This window comes from Mangifera indica, chromosome 9, assembly GCF_011075055.1.
Source record: "Mangifera indica cultivar Alphonso chromosome 9, CATAS_Mindica_2.1, whole genome shotgun sequence".
Taxonomy (NCBI): Eukaryota; Viridiplantae; Streptophyta; class Magnoliopsida; order Sapindales; family Anacardiaceae; genus Mangifera; species Mangifera indica.
This window is the reverse complement of record NC_058145.1, coordinates 239,451-265,227: the sequence shown is the minus strand read 5'-3', so window position 1 is coordinate 265,227 and position 25,777 is coordinate 239,451. Positions and strand designations below refer to the sequence as shown.

Here is a 25,777-nt window from a genome sequence, read left to right as displayed (position 1 = left end):
CTATAACAAATTTTTAGGGTTTATCAGCTTTTTTTTTTTTTGTTTTTCTCAAAATAAAATAAAACTGATATCACAGGCAGCACAACAAAAAACACACTGAAGAAGATGACTTTGCTTCATTGCATAATTCACCAGAGCAGTAGTTTCATCATTGCGATTGCAAAATGCCATTCTCGTTCAAGTATTCGACAAATTCATCAATAAGATACGGCCAGGCACCTTCCGCATCATAATTTGATAGTGCAGGATCCACTGTCTGAATAACAAGAAGAAATTATGATTGATATCAATCATATCGCAGGCTAAAGGTAAATGATATCAGCATTAGCAAGACTGATGCACATGAATCGGTCTATGATTAGAAAATGATATCTGGAAAGAACAAAACAAACTTTTCTGAGACAGTTATATTATATACACAAAATTAAAGCCAAGGCTCTGTGGTCCTCCGGAAAAGGAAAGGGAAAAAGAAAAGGTTAAGATACTCATATTCTTTAATCTAACCTATTTGAAATGTACAGAAAAAAGAAGAAGGGTCTTCCTTTTATTTATTTATTTTTTCAACTTGCTCTAAGAGTGTTCAAGGAGGCACGAAATTCAAACTTCATCTTACCCTTGTGAATTCCAATAGTTGAGTCCATGTGTCCGGGAGATTGCTTTATTATGCTTAGCCTGATCAGTTGCATGAAAACGGAAACATACATCAAACAGAATTACTAACAGATGCAACCGCAACAGATAGCAGAAGCAAAATTACAGCAATAATTCAACATGAGGATCTTCATTAATATTTATAAGTATATAGTACTATAAACAAAGCCATACAAGATGATAAGCTATGAATAGTTGCACAAATCACATCAATACAACCTACCTGTAAGAACTGGCACCAGTGATCAACCAATAGCCACTTCTTCTCAGCAAACAGTAATTGCCACATGCCAATTGCAGTATCCAATGCCAAAGACTTCTGACCCTGAAATTGAAAATAGAAAAAAATTTGTTTATGAACTTAGAAAACATAAATTGGAGCAGAAGGAATATATATAGCATAACTGTAATAGCATTACAGTTGATTTATAATTGTCTAGAAATCTTAACATAACTGTTCCTAAAGCTGAGTTGATTACACAATTAACTTGAGCATATAGAGTAACTTAGAAAAATTCAAGCATATTGAACATTTGCACCTCCAACCAGAATCAAAATGAAAGCAGAAAAACAGCTTTCCTCATATAATGGCATCTTTAATAAGACTCGAATTTCTCAGTGAAACCAAAATATGAGCTAAATGAGAACCACATTCACCAGAGTACATCACCAAAAGAATATAATAAATTCTTTAAGTTTTTGGACATGTTCAAATATAGACAGTTGGAGAGGCTTAGGTTGTCACTGTTATAAAAAATTGAAGCAAACCAGTCAATGAAAACATTACAGGTGATCCTAGCTTTTTTAAAGTTTTTGTCAAGGGATCATGAGCTATAAAATTCAGGACTCTGAACCTTACATCATGTGCTACATGAAATACTAGCTTTCAGTGCCAGATTGAACTAACCTTAAAAATTTAATAGATGAGCATTTAAAAGGCCATTAATCAGAATATTGACAAATTCAAGTCCTGATGAAAGGCTCAAATACCTTTTCTTTTGCCCAGCTGAATGCGAAGTTGTATATCTCACGGAATTTTTCTGCACAATCATAAGAGAAGAGAATATTACTTCAACAATAAGAATATGAAAGTACTATCCATACACAGCCAAAAGGAAAATTTAAAGGATCTGTTTAGCCAGATATCAAATTTTTCTACAAATATCCAAATCTAGAATCAATTGCCACAAAAAGTGATACTTTAGAATTATCATCAATATTTACATAAATACAAATAATATGCACAAGATTACATACGTTCATCTTTGAGTTCAGAACGCATATACGGAATCCTTTCACGGAACTTATCCAGAGAATCTATCCTGCCACCAAAACATAAAGCCTTCAATAATGTTGCAACATGAAGCTTTCAATCTTACAATCTGTTAACAACCAGAAAGAATACAAAAGATTACCCCAGTGCTTCTAATCCACCAATGAATTCCTGCTTGGAGAATTCACACATTGTTGCAGCCTTCATGTGCCATGAAACAACTAACTGAAACAACAATAATAACTAAAGTAAACAACAATAGTCAGCAAAGTGATAAACATATCTACATAAATTTCATCAGGCTGACAGCATAGAAACCAAAATTCTGAGGAATATAAACAGAACTAGATTATTGTAATGATCACTTTTAAAGGTTAACTGTACTACCACTAATTTTTTTCATTTATTCAGTCCAAATTCAGCTCAGTAAACTGATACTTCTCAACACTTTTTTGTTTCTTTATCAATGTAAATTAAACTTCTGGTAACCTAGGCTTTTTCCTCACACAACAACCTCTGAAATTTTTCAGCCACCAAAAAATTCATAGATATATCAATTTCCACAGTAAGCCTACGGGTAACAAAGGTAGCATTAAGCTTTAAATCAAACATTCAATTGTAATTCATAGAGGTCGCATCTCAATGGCATAATTTCTGTTAAATCAGATCTGGAAGTATCAATAAATTTCTCCCAAAAAATTCAAATAGAAAAACAAAAGACTATGCAAGTCTGGTACAAAAAAATTATATAATGAACTTATATACATACCATAACTATATCTTGAGGATCCACCTGTAAGAAAACAACGGCTTATAGGTCAGGTGTCTTGTCAAAAAGAATTCATTATAGTTACCATTCATACAGGGTACCGAGATCAGAATTATAATACTCAAAACTACAACAATCAAATAAAAGATTCACTAGGAAACAAAACAGATACCTGAATGTCATCGCAGAGAAGTGTTATACCATCGACCATAATCATATCAGCATATGGATCTGCAGAGGCATTTCAGAATCAGAATTTTGAATCTCCAATGGTTCACAAGTCTTTCAATATTTCAAACAAGAACCAAAATAAATCATATTCACCGAACAAGACCCAATTTAAGGTTAGTCTAGCACACATAGAAGTATCAGAATAAAATCATAAATATAAATACATTCTAATTATTAATAAACAAGATATCTGAGATCATCAACAACACTAAGAAGCGAAGAAAACTCATGAACCTCTTCAGAAGAAATTGAGATATCATGTCATAGAAGATTCTTAATCTCACCACTTCTAAATCAACAACATCAAGATTCAAATCAATCTGGAAAATCTTTTCAACCCCGAACAAAAGATTCACAAATGGCAATCTTGTTGAGACCTTGACTTTCCTAAATTCAAATGAATTCATATTCAATAGCATGCCTGTGTATTTCAAGGAACTCAATCAAGGTCCAAAATAGATGCAACTAAGTGAGTCCAAAATAGATGAAAAATAGCCACTTAGAAGGTTAAACGTGCCTTTATATCTGTCATAAAGTTCCTCCAAATGTCTGGTGTCAGTTACTGTTTTAACATGAGGATGGCTGTAGAATACATCAAATGCTCCTTCAAGGTTCCAATCACTGGCTTTCAAAGACTGGTATGCAACTTTTTCACTGCACAACCAAAAAGGAAAAAATTACATAAAAAGTGCAAAATGTTAAATGAAAACAAACAAGGCCATCCTACATGATAAATGCACCCAAAGAACTATTATATTCTTTCTCTGCTATCATTTAGACATGATGTGCTAGAATTCAATGATAATTTTTTGTGTGAACCCAAAATTTTGCTTGCTTTGGAGGAGGGCTTAATCTCCAAATCTCTCTCCCTCACCCTTTCTTAAGGTACAAAACCTCCTTCACTCTCCCAGAGGTGACATTTTGGGCAGAATTTTTTTTTAAAAGATGACAACATGAGTGAGTTGGCAGTTTCTAGGCGGCACATAAATGAAAATTGGCATCCATGCAACATATTTAGAAGTACCCTGCTTCTAATTAATTTACATTATCAAATCAGAGTTCACATACTAGAACAGATGGTTGTCAAAGTTAAAACTGACAACATAGTCAATTCTACACCAAAGGTTCTAACAAATCTACAACTCATTTTCAAGCTAAAAAACTTAAAATGAGCAGAAAAATGCTCATAGTTTTCAACAACATAGTAATCATGTAGCAAAACGGATCCCTCGTCCATAATCATTGAATTATCATCCAACATTTAATTAAAGAAAAGCAGTAATATCACATCACAAAATTATCTGAAACGAAATTACCTTGCTCCTGTTATTGTCACAAACTGCTGGAGCTTGTCACGGTTGCTTCTACTTAACTTGTGCTGCAAATAAACCCATATTAAAATACAAAACAAATACAAATACATAAATACAACTTGCATTACATCAAAATCCCATCAACCCCAGAACAAAAATTATATCAAAACCAAGATAAAAACAATAACAGAATGAAAATTTAGTAATAAAGAAACAAAATTTAACCCTAAAAGCAGTAATAAAATAAACCCAGTTTTTGAATATAAGCAAAAAAAGAAAAAATCTCCAATTCAAGCGAATGTAAAATAAGACTAACTATGCTCAGCAGTTTCAAAAGCAACCCTTCTGCATATAAATCCATATTAACATACAAATACAAACACATAAAGACAATTCAAATTACATCAAAATCCCATCAACCCGAGAACAAAATTAATATCAAAACCAAAGATAAAACCAATATCAGAACAAAAAATTAGCAATAAAGAAACAAAATTTAACCCTTAAGCTGAAAATGAAATAAACCTAGTTGTTGAATTCAAGTAAAAAAAAAAAAAAGTTATCTCCTATTCAAGCGAATGTAAAAGAAGACTAACCATGTTCAGTAGTTTCAAAAGCGACACTTTTGCCTTTGGAACTAACTTAGTGGTCACAGAGTCAATGGCTGAATTGAGTGACCGACTGACTGACTGAGCGAGTGAGAGAGAGAGAGAGACAGAAACTCTAGGGCTTGGCTTGGCCACCACCTCCGTGGGCTCTCTGTATCCGGCTCTCCCTCTTTTACACCTTCGTTCTATCTTTCTCCCCTATTGTTTTTGGCGTTTCTTCCGTTTTCGATTTATCTGTTTTTGTAATCATTTTCTGGAGGAGATTTCTTAATCTATCATTAAATATAGAATTCAATGCCCCCTGAATTTGAGAGAAACCAATAACTTTTTTTAAATTAAGATTTATTTAATTTTTTATATAATATGGTAGGAAGTAGGAACCGCTAGATTATTATTATTATTATTGGATAAAAATATTTAAGATCATAAAAATATACATTTTATCATTTTTTTATTAAAGGGACAAAAGGTTTTTTTTTTATACTAAAGGAGTGCAAACTTTTAACTTTTTTAATTAAGAAAGTTAATATTTTATTATTTTCAATCTGAGATATCAAATTTATCCTCTTATTTACTAAACAAAACAAAGTTAATCATTTTAATTATATTTGTTCAGTATTTTTAATAGAAAATATTGAAGTTTAGTCTATTATATATAAAAATATACAAGTTCAATTTTTCAATAAGAAAATAAACCAATATCTTATTAGTTTGGATATAGACTTTAAAAATTTTTAGTAAAGTTATCTATTCTAAGATGTGATAGGGTATAGTATGAAAAATAAGACAAAAACTGTTGATTTTTCTCTTACCCTTGGAGGTGTGTGTGATATAACTCATAAAAATGATTAAAATTAACAGTTTTTTTTTTATAGAAAAACGTAAATTTTAATTGGTTTTGAGTATTTGTTTTTGAGATATTTAGTAAAGTTATCTATCTTGACTTATGAAAAGGTAAATGGTATAAAAATCGAGAAAAACAACCAGTCATATATCATAGCCTATAAAAATAGTTAAAATAGGGGGTTTTGGAAGAGAACGAATTTAGATTGAGTTTGGTCACATGTTTTGGAGATGATTAGTGAAGTCATCTACCTTGACTCTTGAAGGAATGAATAGTGCAAGAAATGTTATTGGTTCCTCACCCTCAGGAGTCGTGTGTTAGAGCCCAAAAATATGACCAAAATTAGGTTTTTCAAAAAAATGGATTTCAACTGATTTTGAGCATAAGTTTCAAAGATGTTTAGTGAGATCATCTACTTTGACTTATGAGAAGATGAATGGTATGAAAAATAAGGAAAAACTATAGGTCTTTCCCACAATAATGATGGGATAAGATCAGGGGCTATAACCCATAATAATGGCAATGACTACGAGTTTTTGAAAAAGCATGAATTTTAGCCTTTTTGGGCAAATGCTATAGGAATGTTCAATGAGGTAATCTACCTTGACTCGTGAAAGGGTGGATGGTGTGAAAAAACGAGACAAAAACTATTGTTCGTTCCCCTACCTTAGGTGCAAATTGTAAGGATGCTCAATGTGGACATCTACCTCAATACACAAAGGAGGTGGATGGTGTGAAAAATGGAGCAAAAACAGGTGGCTATTCCTTCACAATTGGAGGTTATGTGTTATCACCTATAAAAATTGCCAAAACTGTAAGTTTTTGAAAAACATAGATTTTGGTTAGTTTTGCGGATAAGTTTCAGGGATGTTTAGTATGTCATCTAACTTGATTTGTAAAGGGTAAATGGTGCAAAAAATGAAGCAAAAATTATCAATCATTCCCTCACCCTTTGAAGGTCATATGTTATAATTCACAAAAAATAGTTAAAATTGGAATTCTTTAGATAAAAATATAGATTTTGGTTAGTTTTTAACATAGGTTTCAAAGATGCTCAATGAGATCATTTACATTGACACATAAGAGACTAAATGGTGCAAAAAACAGGGCAAAAACTAATTATTGTTCCCTCCTCAAGTAGATATATGCTATAGCCCCACAAAAGTGGTTAAACTTTGGGTTTCTGGAAATAGATGGATTTCAACCACTTTTAGGCATAGGTTCGAGGATGCTTAGTGAGGTCATCTTCTTTTAACTCATAAGGAGCCCTTACCTTTAAGGGTCACATGTTATAACTTACAAAAAAGGGTCAAAATTGAAGTTTTTTTTTTTAGAAAAAGCATGGATTTTGGCTACAAGTTTTGGCGATATGCTTAGTGAAGTCATCTATCTTGACTTGAGAGGGGTGCATTTTGTGAAAAAAAAAACAAAAATCTTCAATTGTTCCCCCACTCTTAGGGGCAGTTTACTATAGCCCACAAAAATAGTTAACACTAAGTGTTTTGGAAAAAATATGGATTTTGGCCCATCTTAGACACATGTTTCAAGGATGTTCAATGAGATCATTTATCTTGACTCATGAAAGAGGTGGATAGTATGAAAACAGTGTAAAAACAACTCGTCATTCCCTACTCTCAAGGGTTGTGTGTTATAACCTCCAAATATGGCAAAAACTTGAGGTTTAGGGAAAAGTATGGATTTTGACCAATTTTAGGTGTAAGTTTTAAAGATGTTTAATGAGTTTATCTATTTTGTCTCGTAAAAGGGTGAATGGTGCAAAATAAGAGGCAAAAACCACCAATCGTTTCCCTCGAGCTCATGTGCTATATCCTACAAAAATGGCCAAAGAGATTTTTTTTTTTCTAAAGCATGGATTATGATAGGTTTTGGGCATAGGTTTTAGGGGTTTTTAGTGAAGATATCTACCTTTAACTCGTTAGATGCGTGGATGGGGCATAAAACACCCCAAAAACCATTGGGTGTCACTCTACCCTTAGGGCTCATATGTTATAACCCATAAAATGGTCAAAATTGAGGGTATTTAGAAACCGTGGATTTTGAAAGGTTTTGGGCATAATTTTCGATGATTTCCAATGTAGTCATCTACCTTGATTAGTGAGAGGGTGCAAGAGTTAAAAAAGGCTTAAAAAGTTTTCAAAATTAGTAGTTTTTTATAAATTGATTGACTTTAACAAGTTTTATGCACATGTTTTAATGTCTCTTAGTGAGATCATCCATCTTGACTTGTGAGAAGATGGATGGTGTGAAAAAAGTTTTAAAAAATATTGAGCGATCCCCCATTGTTAAAGTCTGTATGTTATAGCCTATGTAAGTGGCAAAAACCAAAAGTTTTTCCAAAAACATGGATTTCGACATATTTTGAGCATATGTTTCAAGAATTATTAGTGAAATTATTTACTTTAACTTATGAGATGGATGTATGATACAAAAAAACCTAAAAATTGTTAGACATTCCCCTATTTTTTAGGCTTGTTGATATAGTTTAAAAAAATGGTCAAAACTAGACATTTAAAAAAAAAAAAAAAGTGAATTTTCTCATGTTTTTAGTACAAACACCAATGAAGTATCTATCTCAAACCAAACTCAAATTTAAATTTATTCAATTCAAATTTGATTTGCTCCAGTTTTGCATCCACCATGGAACATGTCAGACCATCCATTTTCATTCCAAAAATTCTGATGGGCTTGGGCTTAGGAGTTATAAAAGGGCATATAAGTAAATTCACAACGGAACCAGGGTTTCGAAAGCACCCTAACTCACCCCCTATATAAACACAAACCCTAATTTTTCTTTTCATTGTCAAAAGTAATCTTCTTCCTGCCACCCTACCATTGGAAATACATTCTCTCTGATTTATCAGGCCTCTCTTCGACTTCGTCTTTGTGTTTAGGCGGTGATGATTTTATTTTATACCATCAAACTTTGAGAGCTTTCAGAGAAAAGCTTGTTGATGTAAACCCATTACTATTATCTGAGCCTTTTGGTGTTTGTAGTTGAAAAAATTATTTTTTTTATTTTGGATCATGAAGGCAATAAATTAGAGTCTCTGATGCGCTTCTGTCAATAGCGTTTTCAGCGCTGTACGTTGCCGAGAAGGATTTGGGAATTGAGATTCTGGCACATTGTTTTCAACATTAAGCTTTGTGCATTCAGATTTTCCCATATTTTTCAAACCTGTCTAATATTATTTCGATGTTTACACTCTGTTCTGAAACTCCTTTTGGGTTTATTCTGTGTTGAAAAGTTGTAATTTTTACAAAGATTTTAATTTTTAGTGTTGCTTTTTTCATTCTTACTTGTGCATTACTAAAATGGTGTCTCGGTATCTGAATAGCAATCAAAATTATGAGAAAAATAAGTTTAAAATCTTCGCCGGAGATGACTTAACTGTTGGAGATATCAGACTTTTCTGACAGACCCTCTTGTTGTATTGGACTCTAAAATATGGAAACTTTGAATAGCCAAAATCAATGTTCAGATCAGAGGAAGATAACGCTTTGAAGGAGGAATATGCTTGTAAGTTATGGAATTTACATATGGCCCTAGATAGAAGAATATGCTGTCTGGACGGCACCTCATGTGACTTTGACAAATGTGTATTTGTGGTGTCTAATGATGAATGATGGATAGAATACCATAATCAATCATATTCGTATAAACAATGGAAATCAATGGATTTTCAAAATTTAAAAATATTCCAATTTCTTTCTCTTTGTTGATGGACTACTGTTAATGCTGTCCTATTAGTTTGAAACTAGAAGATAGGAGGAAAATGTGAATTCAATTTGGGGGGAAATTTGGTATTAAATGAAGTAAATATCTATCAATTTATGAAAAAGAATAGGTAGGAAGTTTTCCATTACCATTCAAAGTTGGCCTCAACGGGTCTCAGTTCCAATCCAGATTTGGCTTACATAAGGTCCATTCCAATACCTGTTTTGATTTTAGTTCTACTTTTGGTTCCTATCAAGTAGTCTCAACCGTTAAGGTTTTGATTCCACCATTTCATACTATGTGGAACCAATCTACATTTACACCAAAATATCGAGTCCAAACTTTAAAACATGGGAAGTTGGTCCATTGTTAAGCACGATAAATTGACATGGCTACCACTCAATGAAGTAACCAGACACCCCCTTGGAGTGCCATATTCAAAACCACTCAATATCAAAATCCCGAAACACTGTCAAATAAACAACGCAAAAACACTTGTGTATGGAGAACCAGAAATAGTAGTCAGCCCACCTCACCAACTCCTCATGAATATCTAAAAACTAATAAAAAGGACATGGCTTTTCTTCTACCGAATTTCTCTCCTCATCTTCTTCATCAAACCAAAGCATCCAAAGAAAAGCCCGTTCTCCAAACAACAAGACATAACTTTTTTCCTCTAGCTCTCTCTGTAACCAGTCTACAGACTCCAACGCTTCAGGATGCGCAGGTTAAGACCCCACCACGAGAGCAGGATAACCACCACCACCATGAAAAAAATGACTTTTATGTCAACTTAGGCCTTGCTGTAAGGACATTGCGTGAGGATATGCCGTTGTTGTTCACCAGAGACCTCAATTATGACATTTACAGGTGATTTCCTCTTCTGGGTATCTTATATTATCTTGGATTTTTCTGTTTGTTGCTCAGCAAATTAGAGATGATTTTCATATCTGGGTATATCTAATTTTTGTGCAGTGGCTTTGTTTCCGTAGAAAGTTTAAGACTTTATGGCATTTACAAGCATATTGTTATTATTGAATTTCTGTTTGTGTCCCGGTAAATTTTAGGATTCTATGGTCTCTGATATCGTGGAAAATTTTGATATTAATCTAGAGTTGCTTTAGTTTTTTTTATGAATTGTAATATTTTACAGGGATGATATAACATTTGTGGATCCATTGAATACATTTACTGGCATTGAGAGATACAAATTGATATTTTGGGCACTGAGATTTCATGGTAAAATTCTGTTTCGTGATATCTCGCTTGATGTATTAAGGATTTGGCAACCTTCAGAGAATGTGATAGTCATAAGGTGGAACTTGAGGGCTGTTCCTAGAGTTCCGTGGGAGGCCGAAGGCCAGTTTCAGGGTAATTCAAGGTATAAATTGGATCGAACTGGCAAAATTTATGAACACAAAGTTGATAACCTAGCATTCAATTTCCCACAACCTCTCAAACCGGCAGCATCAGTGTTGGATTTGGTTTCTGCTTGCCCAGCTAGTCCTAATCCAACGTTTTTATGGAGTCCCATGGACATGTACTCATCTTCATGGGAGGAGTTATACCGGTCAGTGATGGAGACATTAGATCAAGAAATCTACTTGAATGTACAAGATGGTTTGGTTACTTGTTCATAGTCACTAGCTCTAGTTGAGACATAATCTGTACAAACCATATCTATATGTATGTATGTATGTATATGTATATGTCTATATGTTAGTGTATCACTTACATGAGTAGTGAACAAAGATTTTGTTGAAGGATCAGGATATTTGATACTGATTTCTTCTTGTGTTGTTTAGAGGCAGACAAGCCCCTGTAGAACTTGTTACATAAGCAATCAAGCTACTTTGCCTACTGAGAAAAAGTGGTTGATTTCTCTTTTAAGATTTGTTGTGCACCAGTTACAGTTGATTTTGTGAATATCTGCGTGTATTTCTTGCTTTAAGCAGAGGCCGTTTACAAATAGTGCATAAGTAACTATTTTGTTTTATGTTTCTTTATTTGCATGTATAGCATAAATTAGAACAAGTCTCTTGTTGATGTTACAAATCAATCAAATATATTTTCTTCTATTGTGATCACTCTGTAGATAAACCATATAAAGAGTTAGATATTGGGTTCAATTTGATCAGGGTTGAGCCTAACCTAACTTGAGATTAGCTTGATATCCACTAATTGAGACTCAAACTCATATAATTTTGGATTTGATCAAAACCAGTTTAACCTTATATGTTCAAATCAGTTCAAACTTGGTTCGATCATAAAATAAGTCTAATTCTTGAACTTAAACTCATCTCGTTTGATCCAAATTGAAAAAAAAAAAAACTAATACAGCTCGAATTATATCCAACACAAGTTAGATTTAAAAATACTCATATAAACTATAATTGAGTTATCCAAAAAAAGTCATTAGCTCCCTTACATTCATGAATATGTTTGTTAGAAACAGGCACCATAAGCCATGGTGCCTGATTACGATGTAAGTACACACTGGCGCAAACAAGAAGAAAACTACATCAAGAACAACACCAGTAAGCAAACAACTAGGAAAATGTCATCACTCAGTATGATTAAAAGCAAATTGAGTTGTGACCAATGATGGTATAACCTAGCACAAAGCCTTTCCTGCAGGTTTAAAAAAAAAAATGGTTCTCCAGATGGCCAGAAGTAAGCAGAATTACTATCGAAATTTTCAGTGAGCAGAAACTTACCTGGCACAAATTAATTTCCTTCAGTACTGTAACAATATTTACAGAGGTAAAAAACATGTCCAATCAAGAGAAATCAAAGAGGAAGTCTATCTAAGGGTTTAATTGCAGCAACACAACTGAGAGCAGGCCTCATATACTTCTCATAAGTGACCTTCAGGTGCCCTTTTTTAGCATCTTTGTGGAATTTCAAAATCATCTCTGCACAATCCCTGAAATGAGCAAAGAATACTAAATATAATCACAGAATGCTATTAAGTAACAATTGTTAAAGAAAGGAATTTCAAAGGGTGTGCCTGATTTGGGGCGTGTCATATCGTGCATGCTTGACAAGTAAGGAGGTCCAGACCGGATTCATTTGCAGCGTACATCTAGCAACATAGATAGTGGATGCACATAACAATGACGACTTGAACCTCAAGGCTTCATATTCTACCAAGGTCAACTCAATGAGGTAGAAAGCCAGATGTTCGAGCTAGCAACAATGCAAGCAAAGGGACAATAGCAAACCAATAACCACGAGTTCCTTAGTTACAAAGCATATTAAACAAATAGATACTGATAGAATGACTTTTACAAAAGCTATAAATACCTTAGTGTCAGACTGAGCAGCCTTGAGAAATCTTAAGATGAAGACATATGGAGTAGGCAAATTTAGACGGAACTTCAATGTCTTTAGCATAAGCTTTTCCTGGAATGACAAAGCCAATGTAAATATGGACCAAGCCAGACCAACTATGGAAAGCAACATAATTCTTAAGTCACTGCATCTAAACTGAACAGGATATAAAACAACTACAGTGTGACAATACATACCAGCCCAAGCATCTGGCCTCTTGTGTAAGCTTCAGCTGAGATGCTAATTAAGTCTTTGATCTGCAATGGTACAAGCAGAAAGTCTGGATGAGCAAGTTTAGAGACAGCTGACTAAAACGAAAGAGGAAAAAAATTAATATACAAGGTACCATGTGAAATCTTGCACACTTACCCTAGGATGCCAGAAGTCCTCGTATTTTGATGCCAGCAAAAGTGCAGTAAGACCAACCAGTTGCATTTCATTCTTCTTAATTTTTGCTTGAGAAAGATACCGGTCTAACAATGTGACCATGAGATAAAGTGTTTCTGGCATTAATTCAAATTTGAAGTGTACCTATTATACAAGAGTGGCAACAAACTTGGTGAATGAGCACTGTAGTAGCCTGATGCCAATACTAGGAAAAGAAAAAAGAAAGAGATATTGATGTGACAGAATGCATTTAGAGAGATGGATATGTACTTCAATTAGCCAGTTGATTAAAATGCCCCGCATCTGAGGTGTAATATCTGTTTGGATTGACATATAATTTTCTGGAGGTGGATTCTGTGCCTGCATGAGAGCCAGTTAGCTACTCTGTACTCATCAAGCTGCATATAATATGCATTACAACTGGAAGGAGAGACTGAAATAATGAATATCATAATTTGACAAACATCTCAAGTTTATAGAATTGCTGAAGCTGACACTTTAAACCATGGATAGGGTGAGAAAAACCATCCCAATACAAAACACAATGACCAGAAAAAAGAACTAGCCTCTCTGTGCCATCTCATTTCAACACATGTGACCAATTATTAGTATGTAAAATTTACACAATAATCCTACCTAATGCAAAGTATGCCGATCTTTCTCAATTGAAGTCCTAGAACGATACGTAGAAGAGATATTGACCGAAAGAAGGTGCTTCCCTTTTGGAATGATTAGACAGTACACGGACACTACAGGAAATCTTGATGCAAATTGTGCCAACAAACATTGAGTTGGCAATAGGAGTACATAGGCCTATGCCAATCAAAGATGTTTGTTGCAGTAGAACAACCAACTATGATCCCAAATGAACCCCTATAATGGCTAAGGTTCCATACTTCTAATCAGCTTTTTACTTAAGTTATTGGTTAGAACTAGGGCTGGATTCGAGCCAAACCGAGCCAAGCTCAAGCTCAGCTCAGTTTACATATAGTTGAGCTCGAGCTCGTGAAAGTCAAGCTCGAATTCAACTCGGTTCATTTTTCGTTATTAAAACGACCTCGTTTTAATACATATTAGTCAAAACGATGTCGTTTTATATCAAAATTTTTAATTGAAAAATTTGATGAGTAGCTCAAACTTTAGCTCCACCGAGCTCATATAAAGTTGGCTTGTTTCGAGCTCGTTAGAGCCAAGCTCGAGCTTGAACGGGTTCGGTTCGAGTCTAACCCTAGTCAGAACCAATATCTAGCTACAAATTTCTGTCATTATCATTTCACTTGTGGGAAATCTAAGCATCTTATTGGCAATTCAACAAGGTCAATTTCTCACCCAGCAACCACATTAACTGTATTTTAACCAAGACCAAATATTCATGGAAACAACATTTTATCACATGAAACTAAAAGATAGTTATGCTCACCGAAGAGATTTTTGTAAAAACTCATGATACCCATTGGGGAGCCAAATATTTTTGGTTTATTTCGTACTTTTGAAGAATAAGAACCAGAATACTTTGCAAATATTGAATGAAAAGACATTTCAAAGTAGTATGACAACACAATTGGGAAAGAAAAAAATTAAGGCAATGGGGAGAAAAGTGAATAATCACCTCTATAACCCAATAATATTGGTAGATTTCATCAACATATTCAGCAACTTCCAGTTGATTGCAGTCATCATAAATTCTTGGTAGCTTTTCTTGCTCCTTGATGTCACCTTGGTCCTCTATAAACTGCAAAATGATGCCAATTTACTCAAGTAGACAAGATAGGAATGACAGCATTACTATAACAAAACAGACACCAACCTTTGATCTTGCCATCAATAAAGATGTGTAAGATCTCCTCCGATCAGATTTTTTCTTGGCAATGAAATCTGATGAATCTGAGCTTGGATTGGTATTGCCAGCAATTAAAGGCTTTCCTTGAGTTGTTTCACGTGAAACTACTGATGCAAAATTCTCTGATAGAGAAGATCTCACGTCTTCCTCTTTTTTCTTAGATGCAGCAACAGTTTTCAACTTATTCAGGTTTGACAAATGCTTGGATTTTGAAGTCCCTTTAGCATTGGAACCAATGAATGTCATCTTCACAATTGGCTGGACAAAAGAGACAAGAAGCTCAAATAACTTTACCATAAAACTATAAGAGACTACGTTTAAGATGTTGATTTCACCAACAAATGGCTGTTATTTAAACTATATTGGGATGCTTTTGTCATAAAGTGCTTTCTACGATAAAGTACATAGTAGCTAACTTCAAGATGATTTTTTCATCATGTTTCTTGTTTAAAGACATGCTTTTGTCACAAAGAAGCAAGTGTTGTAAAAGACATGCTCCCAATCAGAAAAGACATATTGTTAAAATTCAGGTGAGCTGTGCTCACTTTGAGAAGAAATATTGTGAGAGGCAAAGATAGAGTTTACAACAACCTTTGAAGTACTTGTATCTTCCTGGATCACCCTCTTTAGCACTGGTAAAGACTTCCTTCAATAGAAAAAAGTAATAAATCTGAATCAATAGCAGATAGATAATTTAATTTTAACACATCAAAGAAAATTTTGATGATCCACGACCTTGTTGGTATAGGAGGATTCCTGAAAGTCCTGACATATAGAAGAAATTATCAATAAAATTTTCTAGAGAACCAGAACCAAAACAAAACTGGAAGAGAACACAAGCTTAATTAATAGCACAGACCTGCTGGGAATGGCTACAGATACACGCCCTCTACCTTTGGCCTTGGTCCGCTGATCATCTGAAGAAGATGCTTTATCTTTGCTACCTACAGATCTCTAAGACAAATTAATTCCAAAAATATAAAGCTTAGCTGGAAAAAAAAAAATTTAAGTAAGATTTCTGTGTGATGAAAAGTAACCTTTCTTTGAATGTTGCACTGCAACAGCACCTTGACTTGCACTTTTTCTTTCTTTTCCCTAAGCACATAAAAAGAAAATAGGATGCTTAATTACAAGGTAAAAAAAGGAACTAAAGAGCAGAGTCCTCCCATGGGTGGCTTAGAGATCACTTGCCTCCACTGGAATTATATGAAAATGTTACATTCCACCATTATAAACCATCAGCTTTATATGATTTTACACCACTTAACTCCTATACCAGATATAAACTGCAAGGCAATCATAATCTTTAACTCAGTGTTTATTTCCATACCATGAAAGACTTTCTTGATGAGACATCTGTAGTCCTTGTAACAGTACCCAAGGAAACCCTACAAAGATATGTCACAATTGGGAAAGGCAAAAAGAATCAGCAATTCTGGCTTAATTAACATACATAAATGCATGTACTGGAAGCAAACATCAAAATTACAAGAACAAAGAGTGAGGAGAGAAGAAGAAAAAATCGCTTCTCCTCTTCACTACCAAACTGCAGTTTCAATGACCATTTATGAGTGGTGTAAATTATATCTTGCAAAGTTGCTTCTACTCTATAAAATTTTGATTTAATGACCAACAAATCTTGTGATTATAACGATTCCATGCAATTGCAATAATAGGCACTCACACACATAGCATATAAAAGAAACACTACAAACAAAAATTTTCTTTCTTTTCTTTTTACAATCATTAGATGGTCAAATCAAGTGCCCTATGACTCAAAAGTTATACAGATCCATCTTATATTGACTCAGCCAAAAAAACTAGCGTCAGATCTGATCTGAATTATTTTTGTAACCTATACATAAATAAAATCTATTATGGAGAATGTAATAAAGACAATATGCATACCGTTGCAAGAGTACACTTCTCACGCTCTTCCTACATTGCAACACAACAAGAAATTTCAGAAATACCAGCTCAAATTTATAGAATATTAGTAATCATATATATAGTTACAAAAAAAAAAATGTAAACCATCATAACTACTTAAGATGACTTGAGGGGAAACAGTGATAAAAACAGATAGACTCACAATGACTTTGAACCATCATGCACTACATTTCTTGGAATGTTTCCCGATATGTTGCTGACATCAACCAATGCTTTTCTTCCAACTTTTGTGTTAGCTTAAAAAGCCAATAAACTGTTATATTATTGTGAAAACATAAACCTCTAGTGTGAGACACAAATAAAATATAATTGAACCTTACCAGAAGTACTAGACTTGCCTTTTTCATTCTCCTTGTTAACAACGCCCTTTAAAAAGAACACAAAAATAAGCACAACAATACTTTATTCAGAAAAAGGACTGTATGCTGATAGAGGCCACATATAATCTCATCCAATGCTACATCAAATTACAGAGAATAAAAGGATTAGAAAGAAAAAACCTTCTTAATATTTGTACTAGTAAGAGCAGCACCCTTTTTAACTGATACAGAATTCCTTCTGCAGTATAAAACGCACAAAGAATTTTTTATCAATTCTATTCTTATAATCAGAGTATATTTGGGCAAGAGTTCTTATAATCAAATCCTCCAAAAAAAATCTCAAGCTATCAATTAAAATTATAATATAAGATAAGATGGGTCTGTCTTGGAATCCACAAGACAAACTAATCTAAAATTTGCGAAGCAAAGGGTGAATTAGAATAAGATTTATTGTTTTGTAGTTCTATTTAAACCAAAAGAGAATTGACAGAGGACCCTGAATCACATTGTCTTTTATTTCTCTCAATTCTGTAGCTACAAAACTGATTCCACAAGGAAAGTTACAAACATTGCAGGCACAAGCTCTCTTTAATGAAAGAGAGAGAGCTATGACTTGTGTATATCCAATGATGAAACTTAACAGAAGGCTTAGAATAAAGTCACACTTACATCTTTTTGGTATCATCTTTAACCCTTTCATTCTCAGAGTACACCTTAAAATTTCTGATGCCCACTACATAAAGGAAAAATGAGATAACTGAATCACAAACAAGTTCGAAATTACAAAATTTACTAATAGTAGAAGCTAGAGAAGGTTACTTGTACGACTATCTTCAGAGATTTGACTGAGACCCATGTTCAATTGCCCCTAAATTTACCATACGCAAACTTTTAATAAATAAAATTCAAGAAAAAACTTTTATCCAATTTAAAAATAAAAAAAAAAGAAGTTTAAAAAATATTCACATACTTTAGCAGCCGCCATTGTGTTTGCTTCTTGATTCCTTACACTGTTTTGCTTCTGATCCAATGTCCAGAGAAGGATCACTCAATAAGAGAGAACACTAAAGGAACAACTCATTATCTAATGGATTCTTTTAATTTGAGAATGTCCCACACAATTCAATCACATAAAGTTTTCAAAGAACATAACAATGTCAGTAAGATAGAAACTTTAAAATACAAAAAAAAAAAGACCCAATTACTTCCTTAAATCTAAAGACCCTAATTGCTCTCCAAAAAGAAGAAAGATGCAATTCCTTAACATCCCCGTTCTTTCCCATACAAATACCCAAAATTCTAATAAATCTACAAACTCTGATTGATCTTTAAAAAAAAAAGAAAGAAAGACCCAATTTCTTCCTTAAAATCCCCAATTTTCCCACATAACGAAATTCAAATTTTCCCAGGTCATAACCCAAAATTCTAATAAATCTACAAACGCTAATTGTTCTCTTTCTTTTACTGTAAACAAAACCCCTTTAAACTCTCCATGCCATGAAACCGTGTAATGAAATTGAGGATTAATAAAAATTGGTACCTGAGGTGCAGCCATTTTGGAGGATCTTGTTTGAGATTTGAAAATTTAGCGAGGGAGAGTAGTGTGTGAATTTGAAATTGAAGAGTCCGCCTCTCCAGTTCAGATCTTAATCTTCAAACTTTTGCGAATTTACATTTATACCCTCCATACGTGCTATAATTCATGGGTCATTTATGGGCTCATGCGCCCGTATGACATTATTATTGGGCCGTTGGCAATAGAACGGCCGGATTGAACCATTTTTTAAATTTCTTAATTTTTTTTAAGCTGCTGATAATTAACCTTATAATTTTATTAAATAACACTTTTTTTTATTTCATATAAATAACCAAAAAAAAATCTGCTGTCAAATGATATAAGTAGGACAGGTTTGCGCCAAGCATGACAAAGGATCAATTTAAACTCGAGGTTATTTGAATTGATAAATGGTAAATTAATGGATAAATAATAATAAAAATATAATTTAAGTTTAATGACTTATGGCTTGACTTTTTGTTGTTGGTTAGCTTAGTGAACTTACGAGCATAAAACTTAAGTAAATTATCAATAAATTATTAAAAGTTTCAAATCTTACATTTATACCCTTAAAATTTTATTCTCTTATTTTAAATAAAGAGTAATTGAGAAATATATATGTTATGAGTTTTAAATTAGTTATTTAAAAATTAAGAGGTTAAATGTAATTTTTTTCAACTAAGTTCAAATCAATCAATCTTATCTTGAGCTTGAGTCAAGAACTCAATTTTCATGGTATCAAGCTGGGTTTAAATCAAACACTACTCAATTACACTTCTAATCAACAACATCAAAGAGGTGAATTATTAGAAAACTCTCAAACTTAAGTTAAACTGTTAAAATGGAACTCCAATTTGAGTTCAACTTGTTCGAAATGATGATGAATTCAAATATGTGCTAATTGGGCTTGATTTCATCTCTACACATAATTAATAAAATAAACAAAAAAGGACAATTAAATAAATATTCATAAATTCATAAAAATATAAATTCTAACTACTTAACAAGGATAGGAATTTTTTTTTATTGAAAGTTATTTGTTATTTATTCGAACAAGAGGTGTATAGAATAAATCTTTTAAAAAATTAAATTAATATAGTAATAAAAATTTTAAAATTGAATTAAAAATATTCAAATATTCAGTTGAAGTGAAGATCTGTGATAAATTAATAATGGCAACATTTTTTCTCCCTTAAAATCCCCGTTGGGATTGCAATGCGAACAGCCCAACATCTCTGATTCTGGGGGACTTTTAATTCACCCACAGCTGCAGGGCCTAAATTCTGAGCAAATGTCTAGGTTAGTTCCTTATGAAAATATGTCTACTATTTATTCCCAGAAGCAAAGCACAACAAAACGTTTAATATAGAAACCTTTTTAATTTTCAATGAAACAACCCATGCAATGCAACCAGAAAATTTATCTTCTATTTGCTTTGGTGTCGCTTTAAATAATATTTTCATTCAATTGATCAGATCAAACTCAGCATCCCATGCTTATTCTCCCCCTTTAATGTGCTCAGGAGATGGTTAGGATTAGACAAGTAAAACAAGGAGAGGCTAGCTGTAGGCAGAAACTCCTTCATTTAAAATGATGTGATGCCTTGCCACTCCTATCTATTAAATTAAAGAACATTTTACCTATGGAATCATTCTGGAGATCATTTCCTATCACTTTTTGTGGAAGCAACTGGAAGGCAAGTTCCAGTATTAAATCTCATCATCTCTCAACTCCAAGGCTTCATTGCTACAATATCTCAAGTGGGTCAAGTGTGGAAGTGGAATCAACATTCCAGGGTTGCAAAATTTTTAAGAATTTTGCTTGATAGTAAAGCCTTTCTTTCCCCTTTCTGACTAATGGTTTAGAGAAAAAAAGAGAACCTTTCTGAGAATAAACTCAATTACGGTTGAAATGCCATAATGCATTCACCATATTGGTTCCTGTAGCCACTCAAAAACACAAGTCTATGCCCCTAAAAATGAAAACAGTACAAGATTATTTGCAGAAACTATAATCCAATTGGCAGAATCAAACTTTAATTCCTCACCAACACCATCATCTAATTTATATCAAACAAGCCCAGTTGGATTCTTTCACAGAACAACTGTTAAGCTAACTTTTCAATTATCAGAGAACAAATGCAAAAATATGCCTGTCAAAACATTATGGTACATGGAAGTATATTAAAAAATAAGTACCTGTTCGAGATGCTTGAGTTCTTGGGTTATTGATAGGCTTAAGGTGAAGTCTTCCACTACCAGCATTAGGAAAACATCGCTGCTAATATTCAAGGAACTAGCAGACATGAATAAATAGATGAAGAAGAACTGTTTTCCCAAACTGAACATTCTATGATATCTAAACTACTGATCCTTTATACGATGAATTTTTTGTTGATAAAAAATTGCACTGCACATCTCTTTATACTGCATATTACATGTCTTCAAAATTTTGAAAGGAAAATTAAACATTAAAACAGGCAACCTGCTCAGCACAGAACTTATAACTCTTATCTTAAAAAATACATCACCCAGTAATTGCTCTCAGTCTCAAATACAACAATAATTACCTTTCCTCTTAAATTAATGGCTTAGGGGGCGCCAATGATCTGATTTCAGGTGCAGAACATGGAAAAAGTATGTTCAGCTTGTGCATAAGGATATCAGCTCTTGATGGAATCTCATTAAGAAGAAATTGTTGGACTATAGGCTTCTTAAACCACTCCATGACAGAGTCCCCCGGAGCTCTCAAAACAACCTTACTAACCTCAAATGGAGATTCTACCAAGCTCAACATTTGAGCAATCACGATTTTCAGAGTAGGTCCTGTAACTAATTTGATGCGTCTAGGTACAACACCATAATATAACATGCGTTTTCTGAACCTATGAAGGGTGTGCACAACAGCTATGAGAGCTGCTCCCACTGATAGATTCCTGACATCAAGGGACCAAGCTATATGTTGATCGAAAACTATTGCCTTGGGGAAAAGCTTGTTCTCATAGGCAACTTTCCAGACACATCTAGCTCGATTTATCTGCCCCATAAGAACCAGGTAATTGAGAAGCACATTAACAAAGTATCTTGCAGCACCCTCTTCCAATTCATAATCAATACCCTGAAAGAATTCTCTGACAAAGGATAACACTGGTTGCTTCCTCTGCTCTGGTCCAGTGAACAGTCCACACATAAAAGCATGTGCTTTATGTTTCGTGGCACTAAGGATTGACATCAAAATCCTTTCATTATGTTCCTCCTGGCAACGAACGAGATGAGCAAGAATCGAAGTATAAAGTATGAGATCCACTTTAGCAGAAGAATGGACATAGGTCTCCAGAAGAGGCTTGGCAGACTCATACAAACCATTTTTCATACATGACTCAAACAACTGTCTAATTATGAAGTTATTTGTTCTAATCCCTGACGAAGCCATAAAACGTAGCCACCTCAAAGCTAGATCAATAGAACCATCCTTAATATATACCATTAAAACGTCACTTGCACTCACATCAACAGAGAATCCCATGGTCTTCATTTCAAGTAAAATTTTGGCAGCCACATCCACAAGCTTCTTTTTGGCCAGAAGTGTCAACAATGCAGTGTAAGTATTTAGGCCTGGTCTCAATCCCGCATTGGTCATTGAATTGTATAGCTTCATGGCAGAATCTACTTGTCCAGACGCAGAATGCATTTCCAAGAGACATGAATAAGTAGATGGAGTGGGTAGAAATCCTGCCTTCTCCATATCATTGAAAATGGACATTGCAATATCAAGCTTCCCCGCTTTGGCATGGGACTCAATAATCATAGTGTACAATCCAAAGTTGGGCCGAAATCTTGCGTTCTTCATTTCATCCCAAAGCCTAAGAGCAGCATCTAACTTCCCAGCTTTTGTGTATGACTCGATTAAAGAAACATACATAGGAGCAGATGGTCTAAGCCCATGGCCCTGCATTTCCATGTACAACTTCATTGAGGTGTCCAGCCTCCCAGCTTTCCCCATTGAATCGACAAGTGATGCAAAGATGTTAAAGTTGGGCCTAAAGTTCCTTTCCTTCATCTCTTGGAAGAGCTTAACAGCTGCATCAAGACGGCCTGATTTTGCCAAGCTTGGTATCATCAATTCATATGTTGAACCATCCAATGAGCACTCTGCCTTCTCCATGCTCTCATACATCTCAAATGCCTTGTATGGCAATCCCTTATTCAGAAACAAGGTCATAAGCAAATTATATGTTTGTGTATCAATCTTACAACCTGAATCCTGAACCTTCTTGAAACAACAGTACGACACCTCCAATTTCTCAGCTTTAGCCAAATACTGAATAACCCTATTATATGCGCCAAAAGAGCAAATCCCACCTTTACTCGAATCCTCAACCATCTCATTGAATAACGATTGAATCCCATCAAAATCTCTACTCTGATTCATCCCATCAAACAACATGCTGTAGCAGTCATTGTCTGGCACATACCAAGATTGCCTCTTAGCCCATCTAAACAAACACAATAATGCATCGCCATCTTTGATAACTCTCAATGCCTGTGTTATATGAACCATTTTAGGCACAAATTGGAGTTTATCTAATTGGGTCTCCAATTCTGGCCCCCATTTCCACCTGTTCACAACTTCAACAATCTTTGCTACAGCCGAGACATTCAAGATTGGCTTCTTTATCCCACCAACCATCACATGGTCATCAACCCCGGGCTCAACAGACCTTATACCTTTACCACTATATATAACACTGCCTGATTCATCTAAATACTCAATCTCCTCAGTCCACTCATTAGACTTATCACCATCACCACTCTTCCCAGAACAGTAACTTCTCAAAGAATAAAATTTTTTAACAAAATTAGAGCTGAAGTTGGGATTTTTTAATATATTCGGATCTGTCAACAAAAGAAGGGTTTTTGATAGGGATGAAACTGAGGAAATTGAGCTGATACCCATTGAATAAACATAGGGCGTGAAACTATTGCAGCCATTATCAAGTGAATTAGTGAAGGAATAAGGGTTTAGTGAGTGAAGAGTGAGAAATGGGGACCTAAATTTAGGGTTTTTAGTGAGTGTACAATAGAGAGTTCTAATGCACAAATTGCTTCTTCGGAAGATCATTGAATTAAAACCGGCAGCTCAAATTGTTACCTGAATTTTTTTCGCAGTTGATTACTTTTCTTGAAGCAGCCAAAACCCTAAAATTGGCGGAGACATTTGACTTTTTTACGGCGGAGATGGACGCAAGTTAAAGCCGAATCCGTATTTTAGCCCTTTACTCTTATTTGAGTTACACTTTATTGACTGAAAAAATATATTAGAATGGCAAAAATACCCATATAAAACAATGAAAGTTGCATTACATGGGTAATATTATTGTAAATTCAAACTATTTGACTTCACGTAAATAAACAAATCACACAATAATTTTATTTGTATAATACAATTGCACAGCAGTCTCCATTGTAGGAAAATTTGACATAAACGTAATATAAGTTCAATAAATTTTTATTTAAAATTGGTTGGCTGCGGAGGACTATAAATAACTAAATGTTTTTAAATTAAAGATGGAATAAATAATTATATTATTATATTATATAATAATATATTAATTTGTTTTATCTCTTAATATCTTTTATTTATATATATAATATTACTTATATAAATTTAAAAAATTTTACATGAAACATCAAATATTCTAATATTACAACAACACTAACAATTACAAATAAACTTACCTATTATCACGTGATTATGATAGATCTTATCAAAGGTAATTTAATTTGAATTCATCATATTATTTATCATGTTAATGTAGACCTGGCCACGGTTCATGAACCGTCGGTTTCGGTTCGGAACTGCCGGTTCACGGTTCGAAAATATAAAGACCCTGAACCGAAACCGTAACAGGATGGTTCGTCCACGGTTCGGAACCGTCGGTTCAGGTTCATGGCCCCGATTCGGAATCGACGGTTTCGGTACGGTTTTGGTTCGAAACCGACAGTTTCGGTTCGAAATCGACGGTTTCGGTACGGTTTCGGTTCGGAACCGACGGTTTCGGTACGGTTTCGATTCGGAACCGACGGTTTCGGTTCGAAACCGATATTGAACCATCAATTCTAATACATGATTTTGATTTAATTTTTAAATTATTAATTACAATAATTGAAATTTAAAAGAAAGGCTTGGACTTAATTTTTCAATTAAGTTTCCTACGTATCTTCTTGGAGTTTAGAAGAATCAAAGCCTACGTAGTTCTCTTACCTTTGCATATCTAATAGCTGGCAGTACCCCCTTACCTTATCATTCACCTCCACTATCTTGTGTATTATTTCCCGTCGTCATCGAACTATCTGTAGTTAAATCAAGCGATTCTTCATTGAAGTCCACTTTTATTTCTTGTTGTCGTAATTCGGCTCTTGTCCAATCGTCCACACATACTTGAGCTTCAATAGATTCGGGAGCCAAACTTGATCAAATGAAATTGAAAAAATTTTATAAAGTAATTTATATACCACCTAAATTAGGTCTGCAAATATCAATTAATTTATTTATTGAGGCAGTATTTGAACGTGCATTATCAAATGAAATTGAAAAAATTTTATAAAGTAATTTATATTCTTCTAATATTCCTTTAATTATTCTATAAATATTATCAGCCGTATGTCGTTCATCAAACACCCTAAATGATAAAATTCTTTTTTGTAATAGAAAATCATCATCTATCCAATGACAAGTTATACCCATATAAGAGTGAACTTGCCAATGATCACTCCAAATATCACTACATAGAGATACACGTCCATTAAAATTTGTAAAAAATTGAATTAACTCTTTTTTTTGTTTTTTATATAAACTAAATAATGTTCTTTTTAATGTATTTCTTGGAATAGTTTTATATGCAGGATTTAATGCAGTTTTACAATAATTATTAAAACCTAAATTTTCACCAAAACTAAATGCTAAA

General features: G+C 33.9%; 3 protein-coding genes, 1 non-coding gene and 1 pseudogene across 5 annotated transcripts; 2 read left to right on the top strand and 3 right to left on the bottom strand.

The window, feature by feature from the left end:
• Positions 1 to 119: 119 nt before the first annotated feature.
• LOC123225081 lies at positions 120 to 5,174 on the bottom strand (annotated as a pseudogene).
• Positions 5,175 to 8,599: 3,425 nt separating this feature from the next.
• Positions 8,600 to 8,690, top strand: LOC123226621. Its single transcript, XR_006504370.1, has one exon. It is a non-coding gene; the product is annotated as a small nucleolar RNA snoR116 (small nucleolar RNA).
• Positions 8,691 to 9,632: 942 nt separating this feature from the next.
• On the top strand, positions 9,633 to 11,315 carry LOC123224873. The gene is made up of 2 exons (XM_044648619.1): positions 9,633 to 10,295; positions 10,579 to 11,315. Exons 1-2 carry the CDS (start codon positions 10,000 to 10,002, stop codon positions 11,063 to 11,065), a joined length of 783 nt encoding a protein of 260 aa, XP_044504554.1. The 5' UTR covers positions 9,633 to 9,999; the 3' UTR covers positions 11,066 to 11,315.
• A 472-nt stretch (positions 11,316 to 11,787) lies between these two features.
• On the bottom strand, positions 11,788 to 18,894 carry LOC123225046 (putative cyclin-B3-1). Of its 2 annotated transcripts, XR_006504096.1 has the most exons (22): positions 18,796 to 18,894; positions 18,226 to 18,276; positions 18,075 to 18,123; positions 17,925 to 17,988; positions 17,436 to 17,493; positions 17,256 to 17,301; positions 17,078 to 17,171; positions 16,894 to 16,923; positions 16,316 to 16,373; positions 16,023 to 16,080; positions 15,845 to 15,929; positions 15,721 to 15,750; positions 15,577 to 15,631; positions 14,953 to 15,243; positions 14,755 to 14,877; positions 13,416 to 13,505; positions 13,128 to 13,289; positions 12,956 to 13,015; positions 12,732 to 12,830; positions 12,436 to 12,614; positions 12,143 to 12,351; positions 11,788 to 12,056 (listed from the first exon to the last, which is right to left on the bottom strand). XR_006504096.1 is itself a non-coding variant. In XM_044648894.1 (21 exons), exons 1-21 carry the CDS (start codon positions 18,808 to 18,810, stop codon positions 12,216 to 12,218), a joined length of 1,833 nt encoding a protein of 610 aa, XP_044504829.1. In that variant the 5' UTR covers positions 18,811 to 18,894; the 3' UTR covers positions 11,964 to 12,215. The 2 variants fall into 2 exon arrangements, 1 of the variants encoding a protein (XP_044504829.1); XM_044648894.1 differs by having other exon boundaries at positions 11,964 to 12,351.
• Positions 18,895 to 21,162: 2,268 nt separating this feature from the next.
• LOC123226114 (pentatricopeptide repeat-containing protein At1g79490, mitochondrial) lies at positions 21,163 to 24,089 on the bottom strand. The gene has a single exon (XM_044650600.1). The coding sequence runs from the start codon at positions 23,929 to 23,931 to the stop codon at positions 21,388 to 21,390; it is 2,544 nt and encodes an 847-aa protein (XP_044506535.1). The 5' UTR covers positions 23,932 to 24,089; the 3' UTR covers positions 21,163 to 21,387.
• Between the last annotated feature and the right edge of the window lie 1,688 nt (positions 24,090 to 25,777).